General features: G+C 41.6%; 1 protein-coding gene across 1 annotated transcript in view; it reads right to left on the reverse strand.

The window, feature by feature from the left end:
• The window catches only part of SLF1 (SMC5-SMC6 complex localization factor 1), a 120915-nt gene that overhangs the window by 46304 nt on the left and 61976 nt on the right, over positions 1-12635 (reverse strand). Inside the window, exons 7-8 of the mRNA XM_073680274.1 lie at positions 11791-11880; positions 11209-11262 (exon numbers count right to left, since the gene is read on the reverse strand). Of these exons, the coding sequence (XP_073536375.1) occupies positions 11209-11262; positions 11791-11880 (144 nt within the window). The remainder of the gene's footprint in view (positions 1-11208; positions 11263-11790; positions 11881-12635) is intronic.

A 12635-nucleotide genomic window follows, 5' to 3' on the forward strand; every position in this document is an offset into this window, starting at 1 on the left:
AACATCACTGCTCTAGAGATCTGCATGGAGGAATGGGCCAACATACCAGCAACAGTGTGTGCCAACCTTGTGAAGTCTTACAAAAAACATTTGACCTCTGTCATTGCCAACAAAGGATATATAACAAAGTATTGAGATGAACTTTTGTAATTGACCAAATACTTATTTTCCACCAAAATTTGAAAAAAAAATTGTTCCAAATCAGACAATGTGATATTCAGGATTTGTTTTCTCATTTTGTCTCTCATAGTTGAGGTCTACCTATGATGTCAATTACAGGCCTCTCTCTTCTTTTCAAGTGGGAAAACTTGCACAATTGGTGGCTGACTAAATACTTTTTTCCCCACTGTACATTTCACCTGTGAGAGACAGAATCTAAAAAAAAAAAAAAACAGAAAATCACATTGTATTATTTTTACATAATTAAATTGCATTTTATTGCATGAAATAAATATTTGATCAGCTACCAACCAGCAAGAATTCTGGCTCTCACAGACCTGTTAGTTTTTCTTTAAGAAGCTCTCCTACTCTGCTCTCATTACCTGTATTAATTGCACCTGTTTGAACTTGTTAACTGTATAAAAGACACCTGTCCAGACACTCAATCAGTCATACTCCAACCTCTCCACCATGGCCATGACCAAAGAGCTGTCTAAGGACACCAGGGACACAATTGTAAACCTGCACAAGGCAGGGTTGGGCTACAGGACAATAGGCAAGCACATGGTGAGAAGGCAACAACTGTTGGTGCAATTGTTAGAAAATGGAAGAGACATAAGATGACTGTCAATCTTCCTCGGTCTGGGGCTCCATGCAAGAGCTCGCCTCGTGAGGTAAGGATGATTCTAAGAAAGGTCAGGAATAAGCCCAGAACTACACGGGAGGACCTGGTCAATGACCTGAAGAAAGCTGGAACCACAGTCTCAAACATTACCATTAGTAACACACTAAGCCGTCATGGATTAAAATCCTGTAGGGCGCGCAAGGTCCCCCTGCTCAAGCCAGCACATGTCCAAGTCTGTTTGAAGTTCATCAATGACCATCTGGATGATACAGAAGAAGCATGGGAGAAGGTCATGTGGTGAGAGGACACCAAAATAGAACTTTTTGTTATGAACTCAACTTGCCTATGTAATTGCAAACAAAAGTTTCTGTACCAAATATTAAGTTCTGTTTTTCTATTGTATCAAATATTTCTTTCATGCAATAAAATGCTAATTAATTATGTAAAAATAATACAATGTGATTTTCAGTATTTGTTTTAAGATTCTGTCTCTCACGGTTGTAGTGTATCTACGATAGAAATTACAGACCTCTCCATTTATTGTAGGTGGGGAAACGTGCAAATTCGGCAGTGTATCAAATACTTATTTTCCCACTGTACATAGACACTCTTTAAGAAATGGAAGTGCATCTATTATTAATACAGCCCAATGGTGGCCATTACATACATAGAGGAGCACTAGACCCAATGTATAAAAGTAATATACGCCATAATAATTGCTACACAAATATCTGAAAAATGTATGTACAGTTTATGTTTCTAAAGGCTAAGAAAACCACACATTATTGAGGTACAATACTAATCATAGTAACAGATATTTTCCAAAACAAATCACAGTCAGTAATCCTCTGAAGGTTTCTACAACCAGCCTTTTCTCAATCTATCTAGCTATAGCTTATAATACAATACTATTTTTTATTATTTTTAAATCTCAACGTAGGTAAATAGGGTTTTCCATGAATACAAAAAGAATAAATAAATAAGTCATTATAAATTGTTAAATCAGCAAATCACAATCGTTTTCTACAGGGCGTTAATCACTATAGAATTAAAATGTCCTCTGTCTTCTTACACTGACAGAAACTTGTCCTAGATTGTTAGTACAGGTGCCTGTGAGCATGTGCAGTAGGGAGCTCCGCAGTTGCGACCTGAAGATACCTATACCAAGTACTCTAATTCAGAATGACACGGTGGACAGCAGTGTGAGCAGCCTATTCTTACCTCAGCAACCCTATGTATCTCTAGATTTATAACAGAAAGACATGGTGGACAGCAGAGTGAGCAACCTCTTCTTACCTTCTAACACCCCTTGCATCTACAGGTGTTGGGTCAGTCTAAAAAAATCCAGTACATACAGCAGGCTGTTGTAAATGAACATTGGGTGCTATCACCCCAGTGAGAGCAGCTTTCAGTTTCCGAATGACTATCACTGGGCGTAAGATGAAACAATTAGACTACCGTTATGTCTGAAACTGCACCCACCCAGTCTGCAGCTCAATTTAAATCCCTGAAAAATCAGCCGACATTGAGTGGATACAGGTGGGCTAGGTTTTGACAGCATCAGGATTTTTCCATATGTAAGTGTGAACACATCTTTAACAAATCTTCACCTTATAAAAAAAGTCGGACTGGATCAAAATATCCACTAAGAGCCAATCTTCCTACACATAAGGGGAGAGAGCGTGGCTTCGTACTTCACATGCTCATAGGCATCTGTACAGTTTAAGTCAGGTTTCTACTAATGTACCAAGACAATGGCCATTTTAATTATGTAATGATTATCTCTCTAGACAAAATGATTGTGATTTGCAAATTAAGGTATTTAAAAATGTATATATAATGATATTTCCTTTAGTTCTTTTCTATTCCTGGAAAATCCATTAAAGTTGCACTCAAAAGAAAACTAAAATAAATGATTTACTTTACAATAAAAACTTCCATATTTTACCATGACAAGAAGTTACAGGCCCAAAGCCCGAGGCTGCACTACTTATAGATTAGAGAGGTTGTCCACTACTTTAGCACTGATGACCTATCCTTAGGATAGGTCATCAATGTCTGATCGGTCGGGGTCAGACACCCAACACCCCCTCCGATCAACTGCTATCGGTGTCGACAGCCGGAAGTACTCACTTGCGGAGCTAGCCGTCTTCTGATAGGGGCCGCCGCAGGGTACTACACATCCGTATCCCATTGATTTGAATAGAAGGTGGATGTGCAGTACCCTGCCTCGGCCACAATCAGAAGACGTTCAGCTCCACAAGTGAGTATTTCCGGCCAGTGGCGGTTGACATCGGGAAGAGCTGATCGGCGGAGGTGCCGGACCCCGACCGATCAGACATTGATAACCTATCTTAAGGATAGTTCATCAATGCCAAAGTAGTGGACAACCTCTTTAAAGGGAAGGTGTCGTGATTTCAATTTTAGTATTAAAAATTATTAATTATAAAATCAATTAATTTTAATTCAAAATTAAATGAACTACATTAAAAAAAAATTATTTATTCATTTTATTTCAGCCATTGAGGGCTGCCACTTTCATTTGGGGGAGTGCGTCTGAGCACCACAGTTACACACCTCACTTACGGCAGCCTTGAGCATAAGCGACTGTGGGGCATGCCCCGTGGGCTGTCCAGATCACAGCTGTGGGAGGAGATTGCAACTATTTTGGTGTAGCCCGCAACGTGTGCTGTGGGCTTCATTTTCCCCCTGTCATCACACGCACTGCTCGGGGCTTACAATGACAGGAACTGCCTGGGGGAGAAGATGCCGAGGAGCGAAGGTCCAGGGCGAGTATTTGTGGTGGCAGCAGGGAGCGGTATCGCAGCCTGTAATTAGTATTACAGGACAGGCTGCGATGACCACTCCCTGCCGACCTGTTCAGAGCATAGAAGGAAGATCATCAAGCAGTTGTGCTCTGAACACACAGGATAGTGTTCAGCGCAGCGTGGGAGCGCAGGGAACGTAAGTACAAGTGTTTGTCTTTTTTTTCTATTCATTGTATAGATGAGGGCCATATATACCAGGATGGGATGGAGGGGCCATATACACCAGGATGGGATGGAGGAGCACTATGTGGGGGCCATTATATTGTGTATGGAGCATTATGTGAGCCCATTATACTGTGGTGCACTATTTGGGGCCAATATTCTGTGTAGCACTATATTAGGCTATTGTACTGTATGGAGGACTATATGGGGCCATTATATTGTATGGAGAACTATATGGGGCTATTATTCTGTATGGAGCACTATATAGGGCCATTATACTGTATGGAGGACTATGTGGGGCTATTACTCTGTATGGAGCACTATATGGGGCTATTATACTGTATGGAGCACTATATGGGGCTACTATACTGTATGGAGCACTATATGGGGCTACTATACTGTATGGAGCACTATATTGGGCCAATATACTGTGGGCCACTATGCAACTCTAATGAGCGGTGTAGTTACTGACATCACCGCTCGTCACAGTCGCCGGGTCTCGCAGAGTGCAGCGGGACCTGGAGTGGCTGCTGCTATAGCCTATGGAGCGTTGCCATGGACTACGTTGGACCTGAATGGGAACGATTTATTTTATTAATAAATTGGTGAACGAGGGACAGTGTCTTGTCTTTATTTTTCTCTTTTTAAGCTTTCCATGTGTGGACTACATCAGACCTGCATGAGTTTTTTTTTTATTCAAAAATAAATTGGGAAAGTGCGGTGGACTGTTTTTTTCAAATAAAATGTATTTCTCTTTTTTTTTTTCATTATTGGGTTAGTAATGGGGGTGTCTAATAGACACGTCTGCATTACTAACCCCAGGGCTTGATGGCAGCTGTGATTTTTTGACAAATCACAGCTGTCATGAACCCCAACTACCATTACCCAGATTGCCACCGCACCAGGGGGGCAGTTGGGAAGAGCGGGGCAAAGCGCCATAATTGGCGTATCTAATGTGATGTGACACTTCTAGGGCGGCTGTAGGCTGGTGTTTTTAGGCTGGAAAGGGCCCAATAACCAGGGACCTTCCTAGCCTGATAATAGTATGCAGCTGTCTATTTTACCTTCGCTGGTTACAAATAATAGGGGGACCCCCACATCGTTTTTTCATTTATTTATTAGTGTAAACACCCTTTATTGCCAAATGAAAGGCACTAAACGATGCAAGTCTATTATATGTAGGGGCTTGTGAAATTATATATCTACAAGTAGGGCCGCCATCGGGACATTACTGCTCTTACTGGCGTATGGGGCAGGAGTCCCCTGTTCGCTCACTAATTGAACGTGCGACCGAGGATGTACGTTCAGTTGAACTCTATTGCCATGCAGGACACGCATCCAGCACAGCAATAGGAGCCGCTGGACCGCTGCCAAGTAAGGAGAAACTTTTTTTTTTTGGTACTGAAATACGCAATATGGGAGACATATGGGGGCCCAGGATAAGAGGACAGATATGCGGGCATGATGGAGACAGGTGGGGCCAGAATGAGAGGATATATATGGGGGCATGAAGGAGTCGTGGGCCCGGGATAAGAGGACATATGGGGAAGCAGGATGGAGACACATGGGGACAGGAATGAGACACATGGGGGATGTTGTTACAGGAAGGTGTCAGTAAGTAGGACAGTATTACTGTAGGGGTTAATTAAGGGATATCATTACTGATGTGATGTATTTTATTTTTGATATTTCAGTGGGGGGGTCCTGTTACAGTAAAGAGCGACACTGACACTTTTTTTCTTCATCTGGCGTAGTGTAGAAGTTGGGAAAAAATTAGGGAATGTGCTCTAGATATCCGTGTTATTTTCCGCAGAGACAAGTCCTAGTTGGAAGAAGTGATGGCGGTCTGCACTGGATGAAGAAGAAAAGCGAAAATGATTATCTTTAACTAGAGACGTCACTGGTAAGTCAGTGTATTACCTCTACACTTAAACTATATAGTATATACAGAGCTCCTGTGTATAATGTCACCGGTGATCCCTGTATTACCTGTACACTGACACTATATACAGAGCTCCTGTGTATAATGTCATTAGTGATCCCTGCATTACCTGTACACTATACACTATATACAGAGCTCCTGTGTATAATGTCACTGGTGGGTCATTACTACCTGTGTGCTGACACTATATACAGGGCTCCTGTATATAATGTCACTGATGATCACTGTATTACCTGTACACTTACACTGTATACTATGTACAGATCTCCTGTGTATTATGGCACTTATGATAATAATAGCATTATGTTTTTTTATTAATGATCAGTATTGTAGTATTCAGTCACTATGTGGTGGTAATAAGTAGTCTGGTCACGGTGTGGTGGTATTGTTCCTTGAATGTGGCATAATTCGGTCACTATGGGGTGGTGATATATGGTCTGGTCATGGTGTGACGGTATTTGTTCCCTGTATGTGATATTATTCAGTTGCCATGTGGTGGTAATATGTGGTTCAGCCAATGTGTGACCGTATTTGTCCCTTGTATGTGGTATTATTGATAATATTTTAAAAAAAGTATGTGACATTCCCTTAAAGAAAAATAAATAAAAATGTACCTAAAAAGAGCACTGGGCATTTTAACATATTTTGAATAGGTTAGAGTAGAGTAGGGCCCGGCCAGAAGAGTCTACCTTGTCGCGGGGGTGGCTTAAAAAATATTTTGTCCAAAACAAAAGCAGATGGCTATGTATGTGATCTGGTGTTCGATGGGAACGCTTAATGTGTAATTGGTGAGGACGCGGTGTAGAAGTGGAGTGGGCGGTGGGACTGTGGAAGGTTCAAGAGATGGAGGCGGAGATGGGGTGGAGCCTGGGCAGCGTCTCAAGGGAGCCCAAAAATTTTGCCAGTGTGGGGCCCTGAAATTCCTGGTGGCAGCCCTGTCTACAGGACATTTATCCATTCTATAACACTGCTCCTGTGGAAGTGGACAGAGCAGGGTTACACATTTCTAAGGGAGCAGTGGTGTGTGACCCCCGCTCTGTCCACTTCCACAGGAGCAGTGGTGTAATGCGTGACCTTGCGCTGTCCACTTCTATGGGAGCAGGGTCATGTATCTAACCCCAGCTTATGATACAGCGAGCAGCACCAATTAACAGAATCGGTAATGCCGACAGTCCTCGGCCCCAGACCGGTGTATCTAATCCTATCATGCGTGATACGCCCCAGACCCTTGTATCTAATCCCATCATCCTATACACTACACGGAGCCCTGTATCTAATCACAGTGTGTCTTATTTTAAGCGTATCTAATCACGCACATGATACACTCCTCGTATCTAACGCCACCTTACAGTGAGCAGCACCAACTAACAAAATCAGCGCTGCTGTCTGTCCTCGGTGACAATGTCAGTATCACTGGCAGTCACCAACAAAATGGCTCCTCACTGTGATCCTAAACTTCATCCTTTCTTATCTTTTTACAAACACCCAGAAGGGGAGGAGAGGGGTGACATCAGACACATGTGAGCAGACCCCGCCCACATTTACTGCAGTCCGTAATATGACCTAGTTGTACACTAGGTTTTCATGGCAAATTTCAACAGCTGCTCCCCCTAGTGTTTAAAAGTGGAAATATCAAACCTTTTAAAATTATTTTTCAGATTTTATTTCACTAAAAACAAATATTTAAAAAAAAAATCAAAACATTAATACTTTAATTTTTTTTTTAATTGTTGAAGAAAAACATTTTGATGGCACCTTCCCTTTAAGATGAAAGACTTCCACTTGTGGCTTCTTAGGTGCAATTATATCATGCAGACCATAAAAAGTGGGAGCACAGGTTTAGCACAAACGTCTGAAGTCACTCTATGTAACTGCAAGCTTGTGAATCCTCACAGTGTCACGGTCACCGTGAGCAGACGGTCATGTGACCACAAGTATGTGATATGCATGCACCCGGTCACATATGTCTAGTTGGAATGTGGCCGGGAGTGTGCATATTACATACTTGTGGTCATCTGGTCTCGCTGCCAGCACCGGAAAATCCTGACAGTGTGAGGATTCACACATCTGTAGTCACAGAGTGACTGCACGCTTTTGTGCTAAACCTGGACAGCCCCTTTAATCACTAAATGTGCCACCAGATACACACCTCCCACTATTATAGCAACTCTGGCTTTTTTTTGGGGGGGTTACATTTTTACGGTGTTCATTGTGCAGTAAAAATAACATGGTAACATGATTTTTAAGGGTGATACGATTATGGCGATGCCAAACTTATGGGGGTTTATCTATTTTTTAGTGGCTTTAAATTTTTTGGGAATTTAAGAAACAATATTTGTTTTGTGTTACAATTTTCAATACCCATAACTTGTTTATTTTCCCACTGAGGGGGATGTGTGAGGGCTTGTATTTTGTATGACAAGATGTAGTTTTTACTGGTACCATTTAGGCACACAAAATGTTTTGATCGCACTGTATTGAGATTTTTGGCAGAGGTGACTAAAAACTGAAAATGGCAATTCTGGACTTTTGTTTTGTCTTTTTTCCCTTTACAATAGCTTATGGTTTGATCAATTTTAGATTTTGATATGTTGGACTTTTCCAGACACAGCAATACAGAATATGCTTATTTTTTTAATTTCATAACTTTGGATGGGGAAAAGAGGAATTAAAAAAAAATTAAAGTTTAATTTTCTTATGTATTTTTTTTTAAAATTTTCTTTCACATTTTTCACTTTTTTTAAATCCCCATAGGGAATTTGTGATCCTGTGCTGTCCTGTCTGTATACTCTCTTTTGCGTCCTCCCCTGCCCAGGAGCTGTGGTATGATCAGACCATGTCTCTGTACGGCGAGACACAGCCATTACACATTACACAGCAGGGGCACATTTATAAGATTATCTCAGCACAGGAACATTTTTTTTCAAATACATCCAATTGTGGAGTTTATTTTTATATTAAGATCTGTTGATTAAAATATACTTTTGTTTGTGGCACAACCCCTTTAAGTGGTTGAACAGCAGCTCTGATCACAGCAGTTAGAGGCAGGTGCTGCCTGTATAACACAGCCAGCACCTGCCCTGTGTTGGACAGGCTCAGCTCCTGGTCCAACTCCATACAACTGCACCATTAAGTATATATACATCATGACTCCAGAATGGGTTAAACCCCATGTATATATTCCCTTATTGACAGAATTGCAGTCAGCTGATTAGATGAAGGCAGGCAGACATTTCTACCAATTCTATACATAAGGTAATGGAAAACTGAACACAAGATAATCTTGTATATGTGTTCATAAGAACATCTGTTATCAGCCCTCGAAGGAAGTCAGAGTAAATAATCAATGTTTCTTATAGCTCCTCTGGTTCCCATGAAATCCTGTTACTTGCAGCTCATGTATACTATGCATGAATTTAAGGGCAGCAGCCTATTTGGGACTGATTCCTTTGATATTTAGTTTTTGTTCACAGAAACCCTTTGATGTTCTTGTGAGGTGTTTATGAGCTTCTGGCAGAATCTCCAAAGTAAGGAGTATTAATCTTTTGTTTTGCTGATTTACATACTGAGCATGTTAGCGTGGCAGCAGCTTTCCATTATACATTCCAGTATTTTCTGCATTGTTTTATGATCCAGAACATGGAGTTTCACATTAGATTGATGAACGTGAGAGGCAGTATGAGATCTTACTGCACATCCCAGGTCTGATATTGACCAAGTACACCAGTATTATGTAACATGTAACAATAAATAAGTCAGTGCACAAAGGTAAAAGACTTTAATCACATAAGGTTTAGATCAGGGTCCAATTCTATAGATAGATAGGAGATACAGGGTTGTCCAAAAGTAGGTAGACAGAAAGTGTAATAAGGTTATGAAGGGCAAGATTTATAAAACATGGTGTAAAGTGAAACTGGCTCAGTTGCCCTTAGCAACCAATCAGATTCCACTTTTCATTCCTCACAGACTCTTTGGAAAATGAAAGCTGGAATCTGATTGGTTGCTAAGGGCAACTAAGCCAGTTTCACAGATCTAGTTTTCACAGATAGATCTCTCCCAAATCTGTTTTCTTTTCAGATAATTCAGATAACACAAAATGGCAAATAATTTAAATACAGATCAAAGAAAATGGATTTTAACAGAGTATTGGAAATCTCAAAATGCTGAAACCGTTAGAGCAAATTGGGTTGAAACATTTGGTACTCAAGCCCCAAAGAGGCAAACCATTTACCGCATTTGTGACAAATTCAATGCCACTGGCTCAATCCTTAATGCTCCAAAAACTGGTCGACCCAAAACAGTCAGTACAGAAGATAATAAACAACTTGTTGCTGAAACATTTGTTCAGAGTCCAAAAAAGTCTACCAAAAGAGCTTGGAGTTTTCTGGCCACCTACTTTTGGACCACCCTGTATATATGTGTATATATATACTGCCCAGTCTGCAGGCCAGCAGACTGGGCAGTATGAATCAGATCCATGTGGCCAGCAGACTGGGCAGTATGAATCAGATCCATGTGGCCCGCAGACTGGGCAGTATGAATCAGATCCATGTGGCCCGCAGACTGGGCAGTATGAATCAGATCCATGTGGCCCGCAGACTGGGCAGTATGAATCAGATCCATGTGGCCAGCAGACTGGGCAGTATGAATCAGATCCATGTGGCCTGCAGACTGGGCAGCATGAATCAGATCCATGTGGCCCGCAGACTGGGCAGTATGAATCAGATCCATGTGGCCAGCAGACTGGGCAGTATGAATCAGATCCATGTGGCCCGCAGACTGGGCAATATGAATCAGATCCATGTGGCCCGCAGACTGGGCAGTATGAATCAGATCCATGTGGCCCGCAGACTGGGCAGTATGAATCAGATCCATGTGGCCCGCAGACTGGGCAGTATGAATCAGATCCATGTGGCCAGCAGACTGGGCAATATGAATCAGATCCATGTGGCCCGCAGACTGGGCAGTATGAATCAGATCCATGTGGCCAGCAGACTGGGCAGTATGAATCAGATCCATGTGGCCAGCAGACTGGGCAGTATGAATTAGATCCATGTGGCCCACAGACTGGGCAATATGAATCAGATCCATGTGGCCAGCAGACTGGGCAGTATGAATCAGATCCATGTGGCCCGCAGACTGGGCAGTATGAATCAGATCCATGTGGCCAGCAGACTGGGCAGTATGAATCAGCTGTCACATTCCCATTAAGTCTTGAAAAAATCCTAAAAGTTAATTACCAAGGTTGTTCACAGTGGGGAATAAAAAGATGTTGATGGTGTTAAAAAGATTCACTGAAATACCCCAGCACTCCCTTTCTTTTCTACGACTATCATAATTTGCAAACGTCCCATTTATGCTGGTATAAAGTGAAAGAAAAGTAATTTGACATGTAATGATTTGAAACGACATAACGCAATTTTCTATGCTTTGCCATAAAGAATGGTGCACAGATATGTTGTGGCATCTGCAGCAGTAGCACAAACTCTTACCTTAAGTTTTTCAAACTGTCCATTAAACTTTTCTGTAAATCTGTGGTGAGATGCCTGAAAATAAAATCCTGCTGATTACTATATTTCTGTGAGTGCAGAATAAATCAAGGCACAAAAATATTTTGTCCCAAATGTTTGTCATTTCTTTTTTTTTTGTTTTTGAGTCAACAAAAATCAGCTTACTGACACATGGACACAAGACATTTTGGTGCTGATGCTCAACATTTTCGTCATCAATACACATGTATGCACCATCGCCAGCGTGCCTTACAGTCTATACTGTGCCTATGCTTTCACTTACACAGTATTTCATGCTCAATGAGGCCATGACCGGTCCCACTGTTGTACAGCGGAGTCCGTCAGGTTACCACCGAGTGTCCATTGTCTTTTTACACAGTGCACGCTATACTATTTTTGCCATAAAAAAATGAAACAAGGTAGAATGTAAAGTGATGTAGTGTGAACCTGTTGGTAGGAAAGCAGAGGCCCGTCTACATGAATAAATATCCACATAGGAATTGTAATTGTTACCTTTTTTTATATATATATTTTTTTTCCCTTTTTCTGGAGTAAGTAACCAACCTGTGCCAGACACACGCGTTTCCATATGGAGCTCTTTAATTCTGCAATCTGCTCCTCAGTCATATCTCCTGGTGTACCATTTATTGTATCCTGCAATATTAAAACTTTACCTTAAAAACTTACATTAATGAAGGACAGCACTTTGATCTAAACATAGCATTAATCAAACACTGTGATGTCCAACAGGCGCGCTGCTCAATATCAAGAGCGCTGCCTGATGATGGAAAATCCTGACAGTCTTAGGGTATGTGCAGACGAGCATTCCAGCCTTCGGCCCCGACGCTGAGGAGGAGCCGCGCGTGGATATGCAAATGAGCTCCGCTTTTTTTTTACCTACGGACTTTTCTCATAGAGATTAGGTCTATGAGGAAAGTCCGCATGCGGACCCGCAGGAGAAATTGCACAGAGACGCATAGTGGGCATGGGATTTGTACAAATCCCATCCACTATGCTGTAACAGCTGGCCGCTGCTGGTTTGACACTGCATAAGTTCGCAGCATTAAACCCGCAGCAGCTCTGGATCGTCTGCACACACCCTTATATCTCCTGTTCTTGCGTCCCAGCACCAAAGCAAGAGAGGAGCAAAGTGTGGAACATCTTATTGACTGCCAACAAACAGGAGAAAAGATGTGGAGAGTAGAGGCTGGAAACAGTAATCATATTTCTCCAATTAATCTAAATACAAAAATAATAATAATAAAAAAAAAAAGAGCAATTTTGTAGGTTATTTTTCTTAGTGTCCCCTCTGTTAGACATAAGTAATGTGAGTACAGTGTGTGCAATACTTACTCATTGGGGTCTTCTGCTGTTTCCAGCGCTGCCATGGTCCTCTCCAGCAGTGTGTG

This window comes from Phyllobates terribilis, unplaced genomic scaffold (assembly GCF_046119375.1).
Source record: "Phyllobates terribilis strain yellow unplaced genomic scaffold, ASM4611937v1 Scaffold_1__5_contigs__length_1240528914, whole genome shotgun sequence".
Classification (NCBI taxonomy): domain Eukaryota; kingdom Metazoa; phylum Chordata; class Amphibia; order Anura; family Dendrobatidae; genus Phyllobates; species Phyllobates terribilis.